The sequence below is a fragment of the Microtus oregoni genome, unplaced genomic scaffold (assembly GCF_018167655.1).
Source record: "Microtus oregoni isolate MIOR12 unplaced genomic scaffold, Mior012 000032F_ref0000030, whole genome shotgun sequence".
Lineage (NCBI taxonomy): Eukaryota > Metazoa > Chordata > Mammalia > Rodentia > Cricetidae > Microtus > Microtus oregoni.
Genome location: NW_024543091.1, coordinates 11,531,406 through 11,557,956, shown reverse-complemented (window position 1 = coordinate 11,557,956; position 26,551 = coordinate 11,531,406). Strand labels below are relative to the sequence as shown.

General features: G+C 41.7%; 1 protein-coding gene across 1 annotated transcript in view; it reads right to left on the bottom strand.

Annotated features, from left to right (window-relative positions):
• The window catches only part of Scg3 (secretogranin III), a 35,877-nt gene extending 9,543 nt beyond the window's left edge, over positions 1-26,334 (bottom strand). Inside the window, exons 1-10 of the mRNA XM_041679617.1 lie at positions 25,936-26,334; positions 25,243-25,295; positions 24,583-24,628; positions 24,273-24,488; positions 18,951-19,093; positions 17,633-17,824; positions 12,319-12,496; positions 8,939-9,055; positions 6,577-6,660; positions 4,517-4,654 (exon numbers count right to left, since the gene is read on the bottom strand). Coding sequence (XP_041535551.1) covers positions 4,517-4,654; positions 6,577-6,660; positions 8,939-9,055; positions 12,319-12,496; positions 17,633-17,824; positions 18,951-19,093; positions 24,273-24,488; positions 24,583-24,628; positions 25,243-25,295; positions 25,936-26,026 — 1,258 coding nt within the window. The 5' untranslated portion in view covers positions 26,027-26,334. The remainder of the gene's footprint in view (positions 1-4,516; positions 4,655-6,576; positions 6,661-8,938; positions 9,056-12,318; positions 12,497-17,632; positions 17,825-18,950; positions 19,094-24,272; positions 24,489-24,582; positions 24,629-25,242; positions 25,296-25,935) is intronic.
• Positions 26,335-26,551: the final 217 nt, after the last annotated feature.

The window sequence follows — 26,551 nt, the reverse complement described above, 5'->3', positions numbered from 1 at the left end:
CTTGCCAGCTCACAGGAGACCAGACTCTAACAAGTCTAACAGAGCGACTTGGGACCTGAGTGGAGGCATGTAGTTGTCTGTTGCTTACGAAAGGATCCACATGAGCTGTCAGTTTATGAATTAAATAGCCCGACTTTTCTATAAAACAGGGGTGGGAAAGGGAAGTTGTTTGGGTGAAAGTCACCTCAGAGGCCACCCATTTTCAGCTTAGTTCCAGTATCTACTTAGAAACATGACAAATGGTTTCTAGAATGAGCCTATGGTGCTACAATGCTTATCTCATCCCTTGGATGAGTTTTCAAAAGATTTTTAAGGGGCTGGTGAGGTTTCTGAGTAGTTAAGAGCACTGGCTGCTCTTCCAGAGGACTCAGGTTCCATTGCTAGACCCCAGATGGTGATTCACAACCATCTGTAACTTCAGTTCCTGGTATTGGATGCCCTCTTCTGGCCTCTATGGGCACTCAGTCACACACACACACACACACACACACGTCCCATAAAAATGAATTAATTAATTAAAAAAATATTTTCAGTGACTCGCACATTAAGAGTGAGTAAGTAAACATCCAGCTGGCAGAAGGAGCTGCTCTTAGATAATGGAGTATTTTAAACGACATTCCTTTGGTCGCCAGAGAAAAATTAACAAGTTTCTGGATATGGTTAGAATTAGGATGAAGTTTTCATTATTGGCATACTCCTAAATTTAGAAATAACTATTGAATTATACAAATAACTTTACCCATCAAAAAGAATCATGTTAAAAATATTCTTAATCCATGTCAGGTGTGGTGATTCAAATCTATATTCTCAGCACTGGGGAGGTAGAGATGAGAGGATCAGGAATTTGAGGCCAGCTTCAACTACATAGTAAATTGAAGTTCAGTCTGGACTATCTGAGACCCTATCTTAAAAAGCCGAAATAAATAAATACAAATAAATAAAAAACATGAGCTCCTTTAGAAAACAATAGCTTAAATAGTCTAACATATTCAAAAGTAAAATGAATTATTTTTCATTAATCAATAAATAAAATGTGTAGCTGGGTGGTGGTGATGCACACCTTTAATCCCAGCACTCGGGAGGCAGAGGCAGGCAGATCTCTGTGATTTTGAGGCCAGCCTGGTCTACAAGAGCTAGTTCCAGGACAGGCTCCAAAGCTACAGAGAAACCCTGTCTCAAAAATAAATGAACGAATTAATGAATAAATAAATAAATAAAATGTGTTATTTCTGTGGTAAAAATTAAATTTGATTTAACATTTTCATTTTTGTTTATGAGCGTCTGTGTGAAGGTATGCCACAAGTGTGCTCATGCCTAAGGAGGTGAGAAGAAGACATTGGGTTCTCTGGTGCTGTAGTTATGGGTGGTGCTGAGCCACTGATGTGGGTGCTGGGAGTTAGAGTCAGCTCTCCAGTCCCTAGACTGGATTAGACTGGATTTTCAGGAAACAGAATGCAAGTAGGCACGTTTTGTAAAGTGAAGTGATATAAGCCTAGGGATATTGTTGTTGCTACACACACACACACACACACACACACACACACACACACACACACGTCCAGCATCTGCTTGGCACGTTTAAGGCTTGGCATGGTTAAGAAATATTTACTATGACTATATGGGACCATCACCTCATACTCCAAAACCAAAAGAGACACTCTGCCAACATTCTTGCCAGTGTGTCCTTAAATTATTTCATTAAATGCTTTTAACTGAGCCATTACCTTATTCTACGTGCTACTCTGCAGTGCCTCCAACTTTCTCTCTGAGGAAAGCCTGCACTCCACATACGTGCTCACCATGCTCACCATCCAGTGGGATGTGTGTGCATGTGCATGGCTTTTGCCTGCCTATGTAGAGAGGTGAGAATATCTCTGCCAGGTATGGTGGCTCACGTTCCCAATACTTAGAAGGCTGAGCCAACAGGACTGTTACAAATTCAAGGCTAGACTAGGTTACATAGTGAGTTCCAAGTCAACTAGGGTTAAAGACCCTGTATTTAAAGAAAGAAAGAGAAAAAAGAGAGAAACAGAAACCTATCAGTCTTGCCTTCAACCACATTCATGCCCCATTTTAAAGTTGTGGGAACTTTAAGGGGTGGTGGTGGGAGACACATTCAGTAGGGATGGTGGGACTCCAGCTTATACCTTCTTCTTCCCCTTGAAGGGAGTGACTTTGCTCTGTCAGGGTTCCTCCTATGATGTACCACCCACCACAGGCCCAAAGCAACAAGACCAAAAGATGATGGACTGGATCCTTTCAAACTGTGAGCCAAAACCCAACCTTTCTCTGTGCGAGTCTCAGGTGTTTCGCTACAGTGAGAGAAAAGTGGCTAACACACATTCATATTCTACATAGTCAGTCGGTACCACCCACCATTCATGCTCCATTTTCAGTGTTTCCTCTAAAAACAGAAAAGACATGCTACACCCTGCCTGCGGATGCTTGCACAGCAACACAGGGTGCCACCTTCAGCACTCAGCGTGCTGCCTATGCAGGTTAAAGGACTTACTGTGTGGTTGCTGTGCTCCTAGGTAATATGACCTTTGCATATGAAGGAATAAGAGAAGGAAAGAAGGGAGGGAGGGAAGAAACAGAATTCCTTGAGGGAATTGGTTTCAAGTCTTGTGAAAAGCAAATCTGGAGTGGATCTAGAATATCTTATTCGCAGAAACTGAAGATGGGGTGCTAAGAGGACAATGGTGGAATTTTAAGGGGTTCCTACTATCATACTATGCCAATTTTTCCATAAAATCATCATTAATTGACAAGAATGGAAAAGCAATGTAAAATAGTTAACAGCCAGACATGGTGGCACATGCCTTCAATCTCAGCACTGCAGAGGCTGAGGCAGGTGGATCTTCGTGAGTCTGAGGACAGCCTGGTCTACGCAGTGAGCTCCAGGCTAGCCAAGCCTACATAGATTCTATCTTAAAAAATTTGAAAAAAAAGTTAACAAATGAGATGGCCAATGAGATGGCTCAGTGGTTAGAGTTACTGTCAAGCTTATGAGTTTGATCCTTGGATCTCACATGGTAGGAGGAGAGACAAGCTGCCCTCTGACCACCCATATGTGCTGTCATATGTGTATGTACACATGTGTGTGTTCCCCACTAAATAAATGAGTAAACAAACAAAAAACAAATAAATAAATGTAAGAAATGTTAAAGAGCTATGGCATAAGCATGAGGGACCAGGAAATCATATATCAGAGCATAGAAGAGAAAGCAAAGCCCACCCCACCCCCACCCACTCATTACCACGGGAAGTTATACAGAGCCAGTGTAGAGTCCAGTTAATGTTATGTTCTCAGATGACACCTTAGCTGAGTTCCAATTCCTCTCCCCCAGGAGAGAGAACTGACCCACTTCCACTCTCCTCTCTTCCTGAGGAATAAAATGTCCAGATGAACCTACTAATGAGACACTGGTATGACCTAGCAGGCTCCAATTATACCAAAGAGGTCAACATTTCTTAGCAACAGAAAGGTAAAACAGGGTCAAGCATTTCTGCCCAACTTCTGATAAAGAAGCAGTGTTTCAAACGAGGTATCTCGAGACATAGGGATATCATTTTTCTGTGGAGTAACTATGAAACTTGTAATAAAAGGGGCTTAAACCATGAACATACCACAGAATCCACATCCTGCCCCAATCAAAAGTTTTAACAATTTAGAACATAAAGCGCCATTATGTCTTTTTCCTGGAGGGAAGTTGGTTTCTGGGAAAGCTTGAAAACTCCTAAGAAGATGTGAATTTTGTGGGCCATAGATACATTTATTTTTAAAGCAAATTGATCCATTGAATTTGTGATTTTTTATCAAGTTCTTAAAGATATTTCCAGGCCGCATCCCTTCTTGAGTACAGAGTTTGCTTTGTTAAACCCAGACTCTTGAGTGATGTGGCTGAGTAAGCTGTATTGTGATTATTTAGAGAACTATTAAACAAGTTAAAGAAATAGTGCTCATGCCTGGAATTCTAGTACACAGGAGGCCGAGGCACGAGGGTTGCCATGAGTTTGAAGCCAGCTTGGACTACACAGAGAGTTCTAGATCAGTCTGGACTAACGTGTCTCAAAACACTAAGCCAAATCAACTCATTAAAATGTGGAATTGTAAACTCAGTACATCCTTTCTTGTCTAAAGAAATCAATAAGTATTGCTCAATCAATTAGGATTATAAACTGAACATTACAAAAATACATAAATGACTGCAGATATTCCCTTAACCATGAATATCCCTTCCTAAGTACAACAGCCCAATGAAAAATGAAACCAACTTGCCATACCAGAAGACTGAAGACCATTAAAACACACTGCTATTCAAGCGCAGGCGTCACATGCTAATCTTAACTTTGCAGACTGTACTGTGTGGGCTTGATGTTGGATCACCCCACTCTGCAAATCTTAGCTATGCAGATTTGCTGTGGGGGGCTTTATTTTGGACCGCCCTACTTGAGTGTTGAAAACTTCTGCTTCCCCAATTTCATTGTCAACGCAGAGCTGGTAGATCCGTACCTTTGGCTTCATCTGTCTTTCCTCCGAGGTTGGAGTTAGCATCTTTTGTAGAATCCTTCAGGGTTCCATATTCCTTTTCCATCTTGGCGGCTTCTTCCTTGGTGCTGTCGGTTTCTTCGTGACTCTTCTCTGATGGCACTGTGATCAGAGAGTACATGGTGTTTATGACACCATTTCCTACCTTTCTTAATTCTTAATGCAGAACAAACTTCATTTAAAAAGTAAAGTTTGAGGTTGTGTTATAATTTTCGAATTGAAAGGGATCTCAGTGGTTATCGAATCCAACACTCTACTATCATTTCACAGAAGGGGAAACTGAGGCCCCAGGAAGAAAGAGATGCTCGGGGTCACACACTGAGTTAAGAAGCAGGGCCCAGACTCCTAGCACTCCAGATTGTGCAGGGGACACTCTTCCTTCAGCCACACTGTCATCAGAGAGCAATTGCTTGTCTTGTTTATTATTATTATATTAGAGATTGGCTTTCACTATGTTGTCCTTGAACTCCTAGCTCAAGCAATCCTCCTGCATCAGTCTTCAGAATAGCTGGCATGTACAATCAAAGCTGGTTATTTGTCTGACTTCCCTCCCTCCTTCCTTCCCTCCCTCTCTGAGGAGGACTTTGGCTGGTGATCAAACCCAGAGCCTCATGAATGCTAGGTAAGTGCTCTACCACTGAGTTATACCCTCAGTCATATTTATTCTAATTTAGTAGTGTTGACAGTCATCCGGGATGTGCTATATAGGTCTTGGTTAAAATAACATTAATTTCTTTTTTGAGACAAGATCTCATGTAGTCTAGTTTGGCCTTGAACTACCAACCCTCTTGCTGTCTCTGACCTCTTGAGTTCCTGGCACTGGAGAGGCAAATACAGGGGGATTTCTGGACTTGCTGGCCAGTTAATGTAGCCAAATATATGAGCTCCAGGTTCAGTTAAAGATCATGTCTTAATAAATGAAATGAAAAGCAATAAGGATGCCACTTGATGTTGACTTCTGGTTTCTACACACACACACACACACTATATATATATATATATATATATATATATATATATATATATATATATATATCTCCATCCCATTTGAAGGCTAAACATGAGAGGTAGCATGCCTGCCTAGCAAGCATGCAGGCCTGCCTTTGAGCCCTAGTAACAAGACCAATTAAAAAACTCTGCATGAAAGCATCATCTTAAAGGGTACAGCATTGCCAACATGTATATAATATCTGTGCTGGGGGAAAATGATTAAACCATAAAAATCCAGAGCCTGCAATCTTTTCTTTTTGTCCCTGCCCCCTTGAGAGGAAAATTCTTCACACAGCTCAGTTCTATGCTGTTTGCTGGGCAGAGCAGGGTTGTGGGTGGAAGAGAAACAGAAAAGGAGCATATTGTGGAGGAGCACAGAGGATCCCCGAGGGGTGAGATGATCTGGGGTGGGACCATGGAGAAGAGATGTGGGGGCAGTGGGGAAGGACAGATAGCCTGGGATGGTGGTCTCAAGAAGTGTTAAGAAAGAGACACAAATGGAGGCTTTTTTTGTTTTGTTTTTAGTTTTAGTTTTAGTTTTTCAAGACAGGGTTTCCTCTATAGCTTTGGAGCCTGTCCTGGAATTAGCTCTTGTAGACCAGGCTCGCCTTGAACTCACAAAAATCCGCCTGCCTCTGCCTTCTAGTGCTGGGATTAAAGGTGTGCACCACCACGGCCTGGCTACAAATGGAGGCTTTAATAGAGGATTCACTGTTTTGTAATCAACTACCCCAAAGAGTGTTTATTACATACCTACATAACTTTTTTTTTTTTTTAGCACTAGAGGTGTGGTCTATGGCAGAACACTTGCTTTCCACACTGAGGCTTCTGTGTTCAATTCTCAACCCAAGAAAAAACAACAAAGAAGACCCCAAATGAAAGAACTTTCCCATGCTTTTGGCGGTACGAATTCTCTGTTATGACAGACTCCGAAGTAGTCAAGGTTACATGTGGTTATTACTATGTTTGAAGTTGTGATTTTAAAATGTTTTGAGATCTATAATGCTCTGTTAATGTTTACAGAAGCTCACTACCTGGGGAAAGCTTGCTTTTGCTGTCAGTGCTGTTTCTTTCCAGCTTGTTCTTGGTCTGCAGAGCAATTGTTTCATCCAAGTTTTCTAGAAAGAAGAGAAGAAATATGCTTTAATTTCCTGAGAAATGATATTAAACGTTCACTCCCATATGTGGTGATTATGGGTGTGTGCCATAACTCCTGTCTTAGATTTTTATTTATTCATTTTTACTTTTAATGTCCTTTAAGCAGAGTCTATTCTACCCTAGGCTGACCTGAGACTTTCTCTGAAGCCAAGCAAGGCTGGCTTCCAACTCCTATTTAATCCTCCTAACGCTATCATCCCTGGTGCTGGGATTACAGGCTCGAGCCACCATGCCTGGCCAACTGGCTTAGCCAGTAAGCACTTAATTTTAATGACTTCCCACTTAAGTAGCAACTTGTGGTTAGTAGTTACCATGTAGACACTTAGCTTCAGGTAGCAGCAGGAATAGCTGCTTACACAGAAGCCTCTGCAGTGTCTTTGACCTACTTCCACAGGAGAAATGACAGCACAGACTTCCCAAGTCACATGCTTGACATTGTCCTGAACAATGCCTGCTCTACTATTAGAACCTGTGGGTTGTGACCCATTTGGGGTCACATATTGAATATCCTGTATATCAAATATTTATATTGCATTGTGTAACCGTAGAGTTTCTCAACCTGTGGATCATGACCCCTTCGGGGTCAAACAACCCCATTTATAGGAATTGCCTAAGACAGAAAGCACATTACAATTCATAACAGTAGCAAAATTACAACAAAATAATTTTATGGTTGGGGGGGGTCACCACAACAGGAGGGACTGTATCAAAGGGTTGCAGCATTAGGAAGGTTGAGAATCACGGTGTTAGAGGCATTGAGTTGGTTGGACAACACCAACTGTAATCTGAACACATTTCTTTTTAAGACAAAGAGAATAAGTAGACTCACATACATACCTACACAGACAAGACATCTAGAAGACTGTAAATCAAAATGTTGTGAGGGGATTAGTATCAGGAGTCATTTTAACTTTCTTTTGCATTTTTTCCTTTTCTTTTTTTGCCTTGAATGACTTTTTTTTAAAAAACAAGAAATATGCTCTCTTTTTTTTATAATAAAAATACAACTAGTAAAACTGTTTCTATGTAGTAAAACCCAGGGTTCATGCTGAATAATTTTGGATCATGCTGACCAGAGTGGCATTTCTACATCTATTTGTTTCTCTTTGCCCAAAGCTCATGGGTGTTGAAAAGTACTCAGGGAAACGAAAGCTCTTAAAAACCAAAACAATTAAAAAAAAACAAAAAAATCAAAACAATTGAGTACTTGCATTACACAACTCATTTTAACCTTTTCAAAGGTTTAAGTATGTACGTGTATGAATATTTTGCCTGTTTGCCTGTATGTACACCATGTATGTGCTGGCTAGTTTTATGTCAACTTGATACAAGCTAGAGTCATTTAGGAAGAGGGAACCTCCGTTGCAAAAATGCCCCCAACAGATTGGCCTGTGGTGCCTTTTCTTGACTGATGATTGACATGGAAGTGCCCGGATCACTGTGAACGGTCTCACCCCTGGGTTAATGGTACTGGGTGCTGTACGAAAGCAGACTGAGCAAGCCAGTAAGCCAGTAAGCAGCACTACTACAAGGCCTCTGCATCGGCTCCTGCCTTAAGTTCCTGCCTTGACTTCTGCCAGTGATTGAGTGTGACCTGAGAGTTGTTTCGTCCTTCATTTAACAGACAGAAGAAGCGAAGCCTTGCCAGGCAGTGGTAGTACATGCCTTTAATCCCAGCACTTGGAAGACAGAGACAGGTGGATTTCCGTGAGTTCGAGGCCAGACTGGTCTACAAGAACTAGTTCCAGGACAGGCACCAAAGCTGCAGAGAAGCCTGTTTCAACCCGCCCATCCTCTCAAAAAGGAGCAGGACTTTCTCAGTACAGCAGAGCAAGGTTCCTGTTTCCCCAGTCAGAACTCTTTCTGCTTGCCACATACAGTACTGTACTCAGAGGGGGAAATCAAGATTTAACCCAGACTTCTAAACACAAGTAAAAAAAAAATGCTAATGGGCTAAATTGTAATAAAATTGCTCCCCGGAGATTATTTTAAAGCACTAATAAGGTTTAATATAAAAAATGTGGAAGGTTTATCTTGAAACTGAATTATTAAGATGAAAAGTCCAGAATGTCTAATTAATTTTATCTGCATGCATCATTAAGCCGAGCAACTCTGTTACCCTGGAGATCTGGGCTGTTCCGGCATAATTCATCAAATCAGTGAGGTGATTATTGCCAGATCCTTAATTCGCTTTGAACAATGAACGCAGCCATGGTAAAAATAAGGCAGAATGCTCACCAAGGTAGGAAACGCCTTCTTCTGGAGATATAGTGCCATACTTGACCATCATTTTCACAAACTCGATCAGCGTCTTCATGATAGTGATCAGGGTTTCTTTCTCTTTCGCTTCTTTTTCTATGGTAAAAGAACAAAATAATTAACTAAAATCATTTTATCTCTATTACTTTATGGGTGCATGGGTGTTTGCCCTCATATATATTTGTGAACCACAGGCATGCATTCCTGCAGAGACCAGAAGAGGGTGAGAGAAGCCCCTGGAGCTGTAGTTACGGAGGGGTGTGACTATAGTGTGGGTGCTGGAAATGGAACTTGGGTCTTTTGGAAGAGTTCATTGCTCTTAGCTGCTCATCAGGGCTCCGGCCCTGATGAGAAGCAAAATAATTTAAATAATAATAATAATATAATAATAATAATAATAATAATAATAGGCGATAGTTTTATCTTTCACTGCCAATCTATGAAGTAAGGCATAATTGTTGAAATATCTTCCCCCTTTTTTTATAACAAATAGCACAAACATTTAACTTAAAAAAGCAACAAAAACTAAGACACAATTGGGAATGTAGGGCAGCTTATAGCTATAAAAAACTGCTTTTTAGAAATGAACGCATGTTATCTTTCCCATGGGGCTTTAATTTCATCTGAAATATTAGAGTAATAAAATAGACAGAAAAGAATTCACTACTGGGGTAGGAATTATAGTTCCATTGGTACAGTGCCTGCTTAGTGTATATAAGGCCTAAGGCTTAAACTCCGGCACTGAATAAACCAGGCATGGTGACTCAAGCCTTTAGTCTCAGCATTTTGGGAACTAGAGGCCGGAGGATGAGAAGTTTAAGGTCATCCTTGGACATAGTTTGAGGTCACCCTGGGTTGCAGGAGACACCACCTTAAAACAAACAAACAAACAAACAAACAAACCTGAAAGATAAAACAAATAAATAACATTCCACACAGTGGAGTTTAAAAAATACCAAAACCATCACAGGTTGCTGAGTTAGGGAGATGAGTTAGGAAGATACTACAAAAGCCGTGACAAATGACTTTGGTCATCCCTTGTTCAAGGGTGGGCCGGTATATTTAGCATTATGCTGATGCTCTGCACTGAGGAGAAGTGACTCATTAGAATGACACAGATCCTGAGCTGGTCATTTTGCCAACCCATGGGGCAAGATGGCTCAGACAGATCCTCCAGACCCAGCCTTGCAGATTCAAGCAGAGAGGCCGGTGCCATCTGGCCAATATCTGGACCTGAAGGACAAAGAGAATTCTGCGGGGCTGGAAGCGCATTCTGTGGAGCTTTATGGAGAAACCAGATTACAACTCCAGAAAATTTACCCAATTGTTCACTTGAGGGCTTTAGCAGGGATGGGGAAAGCTGTTGGGGCAATGTGGGGCACCTGCCTAAACAGTGACAGAGAGATTAAGATTCTCATCATTTGCAGATTATCCAGAAACACACAGAAGCCAAATCCTACAGACAGCTCTGTACACAGGTGACTGAAGAGACTGGGGAGGACGCGTTTACAAAAGAACAATTTCTCAGATGTGTTTGGGCTCTGGGCTTTCTTTCATCTCATGCTCATGTGAACTCACTGGAAAACCAAAGCAGAAAATGTCTAGTAAGCAATGTCTTGAATAATTTAGAGGTGAGCAAAGAAGGCTCCCACTGAGAGAGGAAAAAGAAGGCTTTGCACAAGATTTAATATAACTGGCAGGATTTTCTCTTGATGTTTTGCTTTTTGACACCGTGCCTAGAAAACACACTAGGTAAAACAATCCAGATACAGAGACAGAGACGGCATTCTCTCAGTTCCAAACCCAAGGCTTCACTATCCATGGATTCAACTAGCTGAGGATCAAAAATATTAAAGAAAAACTGTGACTGCGTTTTTACTGAGCATAGACAGGTCATTTTCTTGCCGCTGTTCTCCAAGCAATACAGTTTAACAACCATTTGTATAGCACTTCCATTGTGGTAGGCATTGTAAGTAAATCAGAGATGATTTAAAGTCCATGGGAAGATATGTAATGATTATAAGAAAATACTATCTCTTACTCCAGCTCCCTCTCCGCCATCTCTTTCTCTTTCTCTCCCCCACCTCTGTGCGTATGTGCGTGAAGGGGCTGTGTGTGTTACAGTAATCAAACGCAAGCCTTGTAGCATTTTATATAAAGGACCTGACTATGTGTGGATTTTGGTATCCAGAGGAGGTCCCGACACCTCTGTGCTTATAGAAAGACAGCTGCACGTGGAATTTAAAAAAGCTAAGTCGTTGAAGTGCAGAGTAGAATGTCATTGCCTAGGACTGGGTAAACCTGGGAGATGCTGGTCAAAGGTACCAAGTTTCTGTTCTGTAGTGTGAGAAGTCTGGAGTCTGTGAAACTTGGCAAGTATGGCTGGTAACATTGGATACATATTTGAAATCTGCTAGATCATATCCTCACAAGAACAAGAATAAAAAAGAAGAAAGAGACAATAGCAACTATATGTATGGGTGATAGGCACAGTCATTGGCCACACCATGATGATTATTTCACAATGCAGATGAACACTAAAACACCATGTTATATGCCTATTGTATACAATTGTGTGTGTGTGTGTGTGTGTGTATTGTGTGAGATAGGATCTTGTTATGTAGCTAAGGCTGGCCTCAAGCTCACAATATAGACCAGGCTGGACCCATGCTCACGGTAATCCTTCTACCTCAGTCCCAAAAGAGCTAGGAATCTAGGATTATAGGGGTATACATATTAAGTACCCCTCAATAAAGATGGGAACAGAGCATCAGAGAAAGCTGAAGGGCCAGAGAGACAGCATGGGTGCTCAGAGCATTCGCTACCAGGCCTGATGACCCAAATCACATTCTTTCAACCCACAGCAGTTGAGAGAAAAAACTGATTTCATCGAATTGTTCCCCAATCTTTATATGTACGCTGTGGCACTCATGTCCACACACAAAATAAATGAATAAATAAATGAAATTAAAAAGTCTGGTAACAAAAAAGCAGCTATAGTAAGAGCGAAGACTGAGCTGGGTCAGGGCAGGTCAGTGATTCATCTCAGCACGTGACAGATTTGGGTACCTGTACATAGCAGATGTTCTGTGGCTGTTTACTGAACAAATAAATGAACTGTCTGTTAACGAGATTAAATTATCCAGAAACTCACTCCACATTTCCTGATTGCCCTTTCCGTGACTAGCACACTAGCACACCACTTTTGAAAAAAAAAAAAAGTGAAATGTTTTTCCCAGCCAACAGTGTATGTCATAGAGAACTGCACTTGGAAACCACGAACAGGAAGAAAACCACCCACACATTTCCAAGAATTACTGTCTCATTTCCCTTCCTCACGGTCATAAAGTGGTGGTTACCTGAATCGATGCTCGTCAGTAATGCATAGAAGTTGGGGAAATACTGGAGTTCCTCAAAGTCATCTTCACTGCGGGGGTTGGTTCTCCTTTCCAAGCCGTTCGACAAGGTCAAGGTGTTAGATACGGTCTCGTCATTTTCTCTATTAGCAAAGCCATCATGCACGGCTGCTGCTGGAGTCTTCAGTGAGGGGGAAAAGGACAATAGCAAATAAAGATGGTTTAGAAAGAATGCAGCTCCAGGTCACTTCTCTCCTTTCAGATGGCCTCGGGGTTCCTCCTCCTTCACAAGGCCCTGCAGGTTCTAGGTAGGAGCTCCCTTGTGTGGCTCAGGAGAGACTGGACTGGGGATTTCTATGGTTCTGCTTTGGCCACGTTCCCCTCTGTGAGTCTTTCACTGAGGAGAGAGCTTTGATTCACACGGGGTGTGAATTCACATAGGGGTGGAGTGGGGTGAACCAGGAAAGCTTTCGGACTGTCCATCAGTAACTGTACTAACACCTTGGAACTTCCAGGAGATTTTTGTCTCTGGATGATTACGTAATTTTTTTCCCCCTTCCCAGACCTGATCGTTGTTCTTATTTTGGTGAAAGCTGACTTGCCGTTCGATAGACTAGACAAAAATCTAAGAGATTTTCTTTTTCCTTTGTTTCTCCATGTCTGATCTATCAGCATCCTTGTTGGCTTTACTTTCAAATCTTATGGCAATTTTTACATCTCTTTCTCCAGTAACCCATATTCGTCCACGCAGTCCTTCACGCCCCTCTTCTAACTGGTATCCCACTCATCTCAAAGGTCTTCTCAGTTCAGTGTCTTATGCCCTGTGGACCGAAGTATCTTTCTAGCAATTTGATCTTTAAAGACTTTGCTTAAAATCTCCTACAAGGAGGCCAGAGATGAATCTGGGTTGGTAAAGTGCTTGCTTTATGAGCACAAGTGTCCCAGTTTGATCACAGAATCCACATTAAAAATAAAAGTTGATGGGATTGGAGAGACGGCTCAGTAGTTAAGAGCACTGACTGTTCTTCCAGAGGACCCAGGTGCAATTCCTAACACCCACATGGCAGCTCGCAACTGTCTGTAACTCCAGGATCCAACACCCTCATACAGACATACATGCAGACAAAGTTCTAATGCATACAAAATAAGAATAAATAAATTATGTTAAAAAAATAACAAAATAAAAGTTGATCCCAGTGGCACACACTTGTAATCCCAGGGCTAGGAAGGTGGAAATAGGCAGATTTCTTTGGCTTGATGATAACTATCTTACTTTGCTTGCTGAGTTCCAGTCAGTGGGAGACCCTGTTTCAAAGCACAAGGTGGACGGTGCCTGAGAAATAGCACCCGGGGTTGTCCTCTGGCCTTCACATTCATGCGTGCTGACATGGACACGTGCCTACATGTAAACATACCCACACACACAAATGCATACACACACATACTCCTGCTATGCTATGGCTTGGATATGGCTGATTCCTGTAAAAATTCACATTGAAATTTGAATTACGGGGGCTGGAGAGATGACTGGCTGTTCTTCCAGAGACCTGGGTTCAATTCTACACCCACATGGCAGCTCACAACTGTCTGTAAATCCAGTTCCAGGGGATCTGAAGCCTTCATACACACACCCATGCAGGCAAAATACCAATGACATAAAATAAAAATAAAGAAAAAAAGAAATTTCAAATGCCAATGAAAAGGTGTTGAAGACAGGATCTTTGAGGGCCTTTGAGACATAGCAAGTTAATGTAGGCTCCTCCCTCAGGAAGGGATTAATGTTTATGTTGGTTTGAATGAGATGTTTCCTTTAGTCTTGGAGATCTGAATACCTGCTTATGGTTTAAGATATGAACTTTCAGCTTGCTGCTCCAGCCTCTGTGCCTGCTGCCACCTTGGGCTCCAGCCTCCCTCTGTGCTTGCCTGCCACCTTGGGCTCCAGCCTCTGTGCCTTCCTGCATCCTTGGGCTCCAGCCTTCCTGCCTGCCTGCCACCTTGTTTCCTCATTGTAATGTGATGGGCTCTTAACACCCTGGAACTGTAAGCCCAAATAAACTCTTCTTTTGTAAGTAGCTGTGATCATTGAGTGATGTGGGACTCCCCTCTGTATGCTGTGAATACCTTTGGTTAATAAAGAAGCTACTTTGGGCCAATTGCAGTGCAGAATAGGGCAAGGTAGGAATTCCAAGCAGATAGAGGAGGAGAGAGTAGGCAGAGTCAAAGAGATGGCATGTAGCTGCCAAAGGGTAAAGACGCCTGGAACCTTACCAGTAAACCATGAGCATCGTGGTAAAATATAAAATAATAGAAATGGGTTAATTTAAGAGTAAGAGCTAGCTAGAAATATGCTTCTTAATAGCTTAATAATGCTTAAGCTATTGATCAAACAGTATTGAAATTAATATAGTTTCTGTGTGATCATTTACAGTCTGGGCAGCCAGGAAACAAGCTAGCAGCTTCTGCCTACAGCAGTGTTTTATCATAGAGATAGAAAAGTAACTATACTCGGCCTTTCGTGAGGGACCCAGGCAGGACAGAAGATAGGGCCAATTCAGAAGACATGAGGAAGAAAATCCATCACTGGGATCTGCTTTGACTTTCTGACTGGCAGAGTCAAGGAACTCAACAGAGAAAGCCCAAATTGCCAACAGAGATACCGGCATGTTAATGACCTCTCAAACAGGGGGTTAAAAATGATTACTTAGGGCTAGAATTTTTGTCAATTTAATACCCCTTTCCCATCTCTAAATCTAAATAATACACCTCATAAAAGCATCTTGTGGTTCATTTATAACATGAAACATGAAAATTGCATCCTTTTTTCACCCTGACTTAAAAAGACCCAGGGTCATAGACACAACCCTGGCAAAGACACACAAATGTGACTTTCAGGGAGCGTTGCACTCATATAGTAGGTGTGCACTGTCTTTTTCCCTATGATTTTCTATCTAAACAGTTAATGTGTTTGTTAACTTGGCTTCATTCTGACTTGTTCTGGGATTCTTTTCTGAGCTGCAGTCAAGGCTCTGGCTTTACCTGAGAGGAGTCTCTAGGGGAAAGGGTGCTCCTTGGGCAGCTGGTGGCTGTACTAGGCTGTGTCTCTCCACTGTTTGCAAGACTGGGATAGTCAAGGCTAGCTACTGTGTGGGAGAGACTTGTTAAAAGGTGAGTGGTACCCCTGCCCCTCTTACACATACACCTGCTTGTCCTTCCCATTTCCCATCTCACAGGGCCTCAACTATTCCATCTTGGGCTTTTCACCTTCAAAGCTGTGCACTAAATACATTTATTTTCCCTTTTTAAAGAAAAGATTTATTTATATTTATGTGTGTGGGTGTTTTGCTTGCACGTATGTCTGTGTACCAGGTGTATGCCTGGTAAAGGTGGAGGAGGCCACACATTGGATCCCCTATGTTTGGAGTTACAGAAGGTTGTGAGTCATGAGTCACCATGTGGGTGTTGGGAATTGAACCTGGGTCTTCTGGAGGAGAATTTAGCGCTCTTAACTGATGAGCCATCCCTCCAGTCCCTGTTTCTCTTTTTAATAAATTATCTAGTCCCAGGTCTTCTTTTGTAGCAATGGGAAACAGATGAAGGTAAAACCCTTTAGTATTTTCCCTTGGCTTTTACAGGAGGCATCAGACTCCACATAAGACTGAGGCTCTGTGTGGTCTGGGCTGGGGCTACTCCCCAGTCTCCTGACACTGCTCTCCTTTCTCTGTCAGTCACAAGCCCTTGTTTCAGTTGCCTGGATACCCCACACACGTGACCTCTCCTGTTTACAAGTTAATCCTATTTGACTTTTAGTTTTCGGCTCAAATTGCTTCCTTAGGGAAGCCTGTTCTCAGCCTGAGTGAAGAACAGGTGCCTTTTCTCTAAGCTCTTGATGCAGTTGCCTTTACAATGACTGTTTGGAGACAATCTCGTCTTCCACTGGAACTTAACCTTTGTGGGAGGAGAGATTGTGTCTTTTTAAATTAGCATGGCATTCTTAGCACCCTATGGTACTCTGAAAGAACACTTTGTTTGCATTAGTGCATTTAGAAGACATGAACAACATGCCAAGCATATGGATGTTTTAGAAATGAATAAATGTAACAAGTGAAGGGTTGTGAAGTCACAACTGCTTTTGCGTAGACCTGTATATCTGTTCCTCCATGAATATGAAAAGTTTGGTGGTTTGAATAGCAATGGACACCGTAGGCTCGTAGATTTGAATGCTTGATCACCAGGGAGTGACACTATTAGGAGGTATGGCCTTGTTGGAGTAGGCCAGAACCGATCTTATTTTCTGGTTCTTGTAAAATAGCATCTCTGTAAGGCCTGCTGATACACATTTGTAATCCAAGTATTTAGGAACCTGGGAAGATTTGATCTAGAGTTCAAAGACAACATTGGGAACACAGAAAATTCAAGGCCAGCTTGGACTATGTGAGAGAAACACAAGCACACACCAAAACAAAACTAAACCCACAGAAACATTACCATATTGCATGTGATAGTTCACGCCTTGAACCTAGTTCATAGAAGGTCAGAAGGCATATTTGCCACTGAGCTGAGGCCAGCTTACATATCATGTGAGACTCAGCAAACAACCACCTTCCAAGAAAACCCAACCCCAAAGCAAACAACAGAAGTGCAGCTTTCTATATAGCATTGCTTTGTATCGCAGAGGATGCTGGAGGTGCTAAGGGGAGGGGGAGCTTCAGGTCTGTGTACTCGGGAGAAGGAAAATCAAAAGCAAGGCAAGGGATCTGACACCCTCCATTGCTACATTTCTCAGGAAAAAGAACTGAATGAGGAGACCAAGATCACGGTAGCTTTGTTGATTCCAAGAGGAAAATGCAGAGAGGAGCCCAGGAAGGGGAAATAAGAGTGAACTGCAAGCCCAGATGAAAGGTGATAAACAGGCTTCTGAACCAATGAAAAGGGGAAGGGGTAGGCGGAAGAACGCTGCCTGACACAGAGGAAGGATCAGACTGGGGGTGTAAGGCTGCTGTGCAGAGGATCGATCCATCTACCCCTCCCATCTTTCTCTCTCTCTATGTACATTGACGTTCATACACATGCACTGGGAATAGATGATAACATTTATGTAAATGGATGGAATACCAAAAAAGCTTTGGAGCATTGATTCCAGCACATTTGGGATGCTGTAAATACTTGTATCATATGATATGTTCCCAGTGTGCTAAAAATGAGACACTTTCCAAATACTCTTTGGCATCAGGTGAGGCACTAATTGTACAGAGATACATAAAGCACACATACGCATATGCCCATGACAGGAATGCATTCTTCACACTCTTGTACATACCACTTTCTCTGATATTTTTCCAGCCTGATTCTCGGTCCTGCTTGTGGGTTTATACAGGGCCTCAGCCTGATTCTCGGTCCTGCTTGTGGGTTTATCCAGGGCCTCCTCGTAATTGTTGGCTTCTTTTGAAATCAATTTTTGTAAAGCCTCTGCTACTTCGTCTTCCAGAGTGTGTGCCTGGCTTTCAGTGATCTGTTATAAAGAGACAAAGCTATAGAGCTGCTATTCCGTTCCTGGACATAACTAAACAAATAAACACCTGAACTCTAGTTCAATAACTTCCTGACCTTTTGGCTAAGATAAAATGTAAACTCCAGTTGAACACATAGGCACCATGCAAGCTTCCAACAGTCCTACTCAACTATGACTCCCGTGAGCCACAGCAATGAATGCCAGCATGGCACAATTTCCCTAAGGGGACAGTAGTGGCATGCATACCTTCATAGTAACCAACAGCTCTCTAATCAGATGTAAGACCTGCTCAACAAAGCAACAAACGCTGGTGCTGGAAGCCTAGCTAACTACTCAGTGCAGATGATGTCATGGATATTGGAGGAGAATCTACAACCACTACTTTACTAAGCCAGCATAATCTCTAACAACAACACAAATATTTGTCTTTATACCCACAGATAAGGGTAGTCTTCACTCCTAATCAAGGAAACTTCTCTTTGCAACAGACAATCCTTTCTTATGCAGGCTGTGGTGGTGACTGCCCAGCACTCCAGGAAGAAGTAGGCTATTCATTCAAGCTGTCAGTAGTACCTGCTGAAATCCAAGGGATGCTTCCTCAGAGAGACACCTGAGGGATGCTGCTCTTTAGCTGAAGGTCACATGATCAGTTACAGGATCCTTGTGACTAAGAACCTCAGAGAAACCTGCTGGGCTGTGTCAGGGCTGAGCAGCCAAGTCGTGACTAGGGAGGATTCAATCGCTCAGAGTTCCTCAAGCATCCACTGCCAGTCTCTGCTCGTGTTATTTCTGGTTTTGCCACACACATCCTCTGCCTCTGCTTCTTAAAGCCTGACTTTCCTTCTAAGCTCATTCCAAACACCTCTTCCTCTGAAGCCTTTCCCTACTACCCACTGGGCACACGCCACTCTCTGGCAAACTGCACAGCTCAAAGGACCCTCAAACCGCCTGTGTGATGGGTGTGTGTGCTTATCTGGCCCTTCTGATAAACCCAAGGGAGTCCTTGGGAGCCTAGTACAAAGTAGGTGCCCCATAAACATTTGGTTGCTTGAATTACGAGGCTCAACTTCCCAGGACACTGTAGAGTGTACTGAGAACCGAGTTTGCTCTCCTGCAAACCACTTACTAGGCCGAGATTCAGCAGTTTAGAAACAATCTTGTCAAACACTCCTCTGTCGTTCTCCTCATAGATCCTGGTAGCAATTTTGTGGACAATGTCTTCAGCAGTTAGAGGGGTTCCATCCAGTTGATGCAGGCCATCCGGGTCATCTAGACAGAGCAAGCACAGCTTCACAACATGGCGAGTACACACCTATTCTATGCACCATATTATAGCCCACACTTTCTGAAATACTCAAGATTTTTGTTACATATATTTATCACCTATTCATTTATCATTCATCCATTTAGAGATAGTGTCCTACTATGTCACCCTGGCTGACTTGGAACTTCCAGCAGTCCTCGGCTTCTGCCTCTTGAGGGCTGAAATGACAGTCGTGTACTGCCATGCCTGGCTGCTGGAGTACCTCTACATAACAAAGCTTAAAGTTAAAGCTTAATAACAATAATAAACCCCAGTCTCCAAAAAACAGGGAGCTTCTTTTATGAGCTTGGAATAAAAACATTAAAGTGAGAGATCTACATGAACATCATGCAAATTTTGCAGAGAAGCCTGTGAATATATGTCCTTAGTTTTCCTGGGAATTCATTTAACGTAACTTCAGAATAAAGCAAGGGATCATTCTGAGTGAGAAAAAGGGTCTGTGTGTGATGGTTCATGCCTGCAAACCTAGTGCTTGAAAGCCTGAGGCAGGAGGATTGACATGAGTTTGAGTCTAGGCTTGGCTAACAGGGAGAGACCTTGTCTCAAACAAAGCAAACTCAAACTCTAAACAACAAGAACAACGATGATGACAATGAAAACAACTAATGTGAGGGAGAAAGGGGACAATGTCAATGAAGCCTTGGTCCATCCACACAAGAATCCCAGAAGTCCATACCTCATTGAACAGGTCCGCTTTACAGAGTATACCACATTAAACAGGTCCACTTTACAGAGTATACCACATCGATCAGATCTGATTTACAAAGTGTTAATAATCTGTTATATGGAGGCATATGGGAAAGATCAGTGGTTTAGCATAGTGATTTCTCTTGTTCTCTATAGACCTTGGATCACTGTACAAAATAATAAGGGCATTGGTCTCTGTGCTTAGCTCAGTGGTAGAGTGCTTGTCTAGCATTTGTAAAGCCCAAACAATAAAACAAACAATTATGAGTAAGGGTTTATTTAATTTGATTTTTTTGGAATTATAAGGAACAGATGAAATAAGATTGTAAATGCACATTTTGAATCATACAGTAGTGTGTGCAAGAGTGTACTATTGCAATTATGCCTAGTGGATTTAGATTTTTAATTTTTTTGTTTTGTTTTTCAAGACACGGTTTCTCTGTGTAACAGCTCTGTCTGTCCTGGAACTTACTCTGTAGACCAGGCTGGCCTCGAACTTACAGAGATCCACTTTTGCCTCCTGCGTGCTGGAATTAAAGATGTGTGCCACCACTGCCTGGCAGATTTTTAAAGGAATTGTGATTTTTTTCTGGAGAAAATGAAAATAGAATTCCTTGCTAGATATGTTTTGAATAATGCTTTATTTTTTGAGACAGAGTATCATTATGTAGGCTGGCTTTGAACTCTCAGAGAACTGCTTGCTTCTGCCTCCAGAGTGCTGAGATTAAATGCATGTACCATAACACCCAGCTCTATGACTATAATCCTTATCACTTTCCCTCAATGAAAGAATAACATATTTCCATCTCAATTCTGCCCTTTTCTTCCAAGACCCTCGGGGATCTGGCCAGGGAATTTCTCCCATGGCATGGCCTTTCTTCTAGACCGTGGGGATGGTGGTAGTGCAGCTTCAGGTAGACACCCTCTCCTGCTTTTGGACGCAGGCTTTATAAAGGTGGGTGGTGATCATACACAAAGGTCGTGTTCTTGTTCAGCCACAAGCCCTCTGAGACCCAAGTGCCAGAGTGACAAAAATCATAAAATTAGTTCCCTTCATGTCTGGTTGGAAGTGGAGTTCTTCATCTGTTTCTCAGGAGCACAGCCTCTCTATCACTTTGGTCTGAATTTTCCATTTGTGGGTTGCAAGTCAGGCGCTGGGGACTAGTCTTCCGTCTATGCAGAGGAGGAAGAATTCACTTCCCTCCCCACTTCTCCCTTAGGAGCTGAGAAGGAAAGAATGTTGGCTGCCTGCTGACGCTGGAAAAAAACCCAGACGACTGTTTTTCAGCTCATTTACTTCCCAATGGGGAGAATGCTGGAAACGCAGAAGAAATGTCTTCCTCCTCTGCTGCGCCACTGCGGGCTCTTGAGCCAGGAACTCAGGGCTCCCACGGTGGAACTTTGAGAGCTGCAGTTAAAAGCGAAGTACTTGGCCACTGCCCTTACCTTCCATCAGTTTTCCCCACGCTCTTTGAAAATGAGAAGAATACCTTAAGGTGATTTCCCAGCTGTGCTCAAAGGAGTGTTTTATACTTCCCGTGTGAAGTCTCAGAAAGAAGCCGGCACAGACTCAAATTTTAACCTTTAGGCAGCTACAATGCTCTATACAGATATCAAAGGACTATAGCCTGGCATTATCTTCCCTGTTATGTCTTGTATTCCTTATCTCATTTAATACCTAGAATTCATTTCTCGAGTAAAATTAAAGTCTTACTATGTGCCTGACACCAGAGGTAGAGCGCTGGCTGTACCTAGTACCTCATTTAACACTTGGAATTCGTTCTTTAGTTTAATTGAATTCAAGTCTTAATATCTGCCAGACACTGGTAGAGTGATGGTTGTGTTTAGCATGGTCCCTGGATGCACAGAGCTTATTATCTAGATCATAACCTGCATGTGAGAATTCCACAATAAATTCTTGCTACTGAACACTCAAAGTCACCTCAAGCATAAGCATATAAGGAGAAACAGGCAAGGATTTTGAATCTGGAGCTTTCTTAAAGGCAGTCTTGGGTCCGAGGACATAGCCTGCCAAAGACCCTCTCCCTCGCTCTACCTCTGGGGGTGGAGCCTGCACATCTCTGATGCTCTGTTCGGATGCTAGGTGGGTTCAGACCTGCTGGCTCTAGGATTTGCAGGCTCTGAATGAAAACTAGACCTTCACCCATAAAACATTCTCTCTAAGACCCTTGACTTAGTCTCCGTAGGATCTCAAGTAAGGTTAAAGCAGATCTGGGCATAAGTCAAAAGACATGAGGACCAGCCCTATTGATTTAAGCCTACAAACTGGCAGTAAAATGACTAATTAAAAAGTAGCCGCTCAAGACACAAACAAATCTGTGTCTCTGTTGGTGCCTACAACCAGTGTGGCTAATCAAGTCAGACAAATACTACATTCTCTTTATTACTTTATTAAACCAAATGTTCTGTTTAACCAGAGCAATTAAATTAATTTCTTTTACGCAGTTATGCCTAGTGTCGATTTGCTTCTGGTCAATATACCTTAGGTTAAAAAGTAGAATTCAAGATTTAAATTCTCCAAATAGCAGAACATAAATCATTACCTCCATCTACTCAACACATATAATGCACTTTAAAAGTCTCCTCATTGCTATGAAACAAAAATAAAGACAGAGAAGAAAGCCCGTGCTCACTTCTAAGCACTGGTCTTCAGAATTGAAAATACTCTATTTACAGAGGTACACTGATTCCCTCACACGTTCTTTCATTTCTTTGCTTATTTATAGAATCATACAATGAATTAACGACTATTCAGGCACTGCCCTATAATGTCTCTGTTCTTGTGAGCTTTTTAATGTAGTTTTGGATAAGAGCAATCATAAGTGGTTACAATTAGAAATATAAAAGTTCAAACTACAAGAAGAGTAATGATGGCAAGGAGCAAAATGTCTATCAGATCACGTATGCTGGACAAGCCCAGAAGTGTTTGACAGTAACTATGAAGACAGGAACTATATGAGGGATTTTGGTTTTGGTCCTAAGAAATGAGAATCTACTAAAAGAGATTTATGGGAAATAAAGAAGGCATGCTCTGCTCATCCCATATAATCCCAGCATCTAGATAGAAGCACATGATCCTCATGATCTAGGCTAGCCTGAGCTACGTACAAGGTCTTGGCTAAAAACAAACACTCAAACAACAAAACAAAATAAAACTAAAACCTAATGGCATTCTGGTCGTCGTGGCACACATGTTTGCAATCTCAGAAGTCAGAAAACTGAGGCAGGAGGATTATGAGTTTAAGACCAGTTTAGACAATATAGGAAATACTGTCAAAAAAAAATTCTGAGGAGCTGTGGTTGTAGCTCAGTGGTAGCATGATTAACTGCCTAGCATGTGTGAGGCCTCAAGTTTGATATTGAGCACCCCCTACAAGGAATGACATGCACATATTTCAATATTTTATATTTGGAAATTAGAGGTCCACTCCAGTTATCACATCATGAATAGGCTGAAAAAAACTGTAGTAGTTGCTGGGAGATCTGTAAAATATTTTGTTGTAGTTCAAATGAGACACAATTGCGTATTGGGTAAGGACAGTGGTGACTGAGAACAGTAGTTTTTCTGTTGGTAAAACATGGGAACTAATTTGGGAAGCAAAATGAACCAGTTTTGGAAGATTAGGATTGAAGAAGTTAAAAAAAAGAGAATTATTTCAATTTTAGATTTCTGTCATGAAGAAAAAAAAGGATAAATAGCAGCAAAAAAGAGGAAAGATCTTTTGAAGAGGATCTGTGAGGAGGAAAGAGGTCATGAGTTGACTCTGGAATCCATTCGGTTTTCTGTGGACCTGACACTTCCAAGGTAAGATGCTAGGTAGAGAGGAAATAGGTCTATAGTCCAGAGAGGTCTGAGTTTAAATGTATAATTGCTAGATGAACAAAGGCAAGAGGTGGAAACTACCAACAAGAAAATAGTGGACATTTCATTACTGGGAAGGCATATTTTATTGATCTAGTTATTTGAAGAAATGATGTTTTATTTGTAGTAGTTATTAAAATAAATAAAAATAATAAAATGAATTTACTAATGTAAATACAGATATCAGGTTTTAAAAAAATTCAAAGCATCGGCAAGGAATCCAGTACTATGGTCACTGTTATTGCTCTTTTGAAATGGAGTCTGGTTAACTTGGTATTTTACGTAGCCCAGAATGGACTTGTGACGACAGGCATGACCCACCATGCCTGTCAGAGTAAAGAAAACATTAAAGGGAAAAGTAGAGACTCTAGACTGTTTTTTGTATATTATCAGTAAGTTTTGGTTTTACCTCAGCTTTGGACCCAACACATGACAGGTCATGAGCATATTAGATATATTTTGTGACCTTTATAAGTATGTGGCCTTTTTTTAGTATGTAATGAAAAACTCAAAATGAGAAAAAAAGATAGCAAAGCATCCTTTAAATCATTTACCTTGAAATTTATGGTCCAGTCCACTCTTTGTAGAATCATACTCATCTATCAGTTTTCGATTTTTAGTTGAATCAACATCTTCCACATCCAGTGTGTTACCAAATGGGGGGCTTCTTATAGACTGCTTTTCTTTCTCAAGTTTTTCCTTTTCTGTTATCGCCCTTAGCAGGTTCAAGTTATCGACAGAAGAATAATTTCTTTCACTTGGCTTGCTTTCTGGAAGAAAAGTTCCAAGCCCAAGACATCGATTTTAGTTTAGAATCCCATGACCTACATTATTTAACTGAACAGCAATATGAATTCCTTTTACCTGGAGGGTTTGTCTTTTTAATCTTGTCTGCCTCTGCCTCAGCAATCTGTGAAACAAACAGGAGACAGACCGCATTTGAAAGCCATGTTTCACAGCTTACCAAGTATACAAGCCAAATGATTTAATCTCTAGAAGATTTAGTTTTGTTTGTAAAAAGCATTGCTATGAGGATTAAATGAGATAAACAAAGGACTGGTGCACTTTAAGTATGAATTCCTTTCTCTTGTAATATTGACTAAAAATAAATCTTCAACCAAGCAGTGTGGCATGTGCCTATAATCCCAGCAATCAAGAGGATGAGGTGGGAAGATCAAGGGTTGTAGGCTACCCAGCAAGACTCTGTCTCAAACAAAACAACACACATGTCAGCAAATTAAGCCATCTTCTAAGAGTGGATGCAGTATTGATCTTGCTGGGCTATCATCATGTGGGCACTCTAGCACTCTCTATGGACATAACTCAATGGACATAGCACTTAATGGACATAACTGTGAGAACATACAATTATTGAAACTAGATTCCTCACCTTAATTTTTGTCAATTTATTATTAATGTCCCAGAGTTTGTAAATTCAAAATGGCTAAGATATCACAACGTAATTACAATAAATAATCATGAGAATAAAACGACATAGCAGTTACAATTTTACATCCAACCCACCTGTTCATTCAAAGGTCTTTCTGCACTTAGTTCTCTATTATGCAGTGATTTGTCTAGAATAAATACATAAAAATATAATTTAATTGTGCGTTTGGATGATAAAATATGTTTCTCATTAAAATGAAAACAGTGAAAAATCTTTTAGAGAAATAATTCTGGGTGGTTATGAAATAAAATTTATATTAGCAAAGATTATCACTTGTGTTCATGTTGAGTATCAGTGTTGGTAAGCTTAATATATTACTGCATTCCCTGAGTTAAATGTAATCACACTTTTGTTTTCCGATCAGAAATTTAACATATAGTTCTAATTATTGACTTATTAAGTCTTCAATTAGAAATATAAATTTTGATGATCATTGCTGGCACATTAAAAGAGATCACAGATTCCTGCTTGAGTAATGAATAGATTATCTTAGAAAAAAAATCCAAGCCACTTTAAGAACAGGCACTTGCTCCCTTTCCCAAAACAAGATTCTTATAAGCAGCTCATGTTATTGCCCCGTTATCTAAAAAGTGAAGAAGAAAAATTAACCTTCGTTTTCTAAAGTCAAAACGATTCTGTCATTATGCAGAGATTAGATCTGATTAGAATAACTAGGCAAGGCGATTTAGAGCTCATAGGTCACACCAAGCTTTGCCTTTGCTGGGCCAAATGAAAGAGAGCTCAGAAGTAGAGAAATGTCCACTTACCTTGACTGCCTTCAGGTTTGGGGAAAGCTTGTATTGGGCCGCTATTGAGCACCAACACCAGTATCCAAGAGCCGGTCCAAAGGAACCCCATTCTTCCTTGCTCCCTCTGCTCTCTGCTGGAAACAGCTTGGCGCTGGGCCCCTGAGCTGTAGCTTTTGTTATGAATGAGAAGGGGAGTAAGAAGCTGGCAGGGACAGGAGCCGGAGCGCGGGGAGAGAGAGGAGCTGGGAGGCCTGCAGTTGTGCTGGCCTGGAGATGATGCTCCAGCGGGCCTAGAGCAGGTGAGCAGGTGCAGCGGGCGCTGTCCGCTCCGCGGGTGCTGAAGTTCCTGCGCGAGCGGACGCGGGCCTGGGCGTAGCTTTACTCCACTAGCTTCTGGAGAGGAAGTGAGGAGGAGGCGCATGCTCCATGCAAACCAGGGGCATGAGGATGGCGTCAGCGACCCAGAGCTACTCCAATCCCGCGGGAACGGAGAGGGGGAGGGGCGACAGGCAGGCTAGCGTATTTTCCATGCCGCAGTCCTGGGTATATTCCTATGTCCAAGTCAAGTCGGATTGCAGGACGCTAGGCATGGTTGTTGTACCTCAAGGACTACATGCCCTCTCTACCTGTGAAC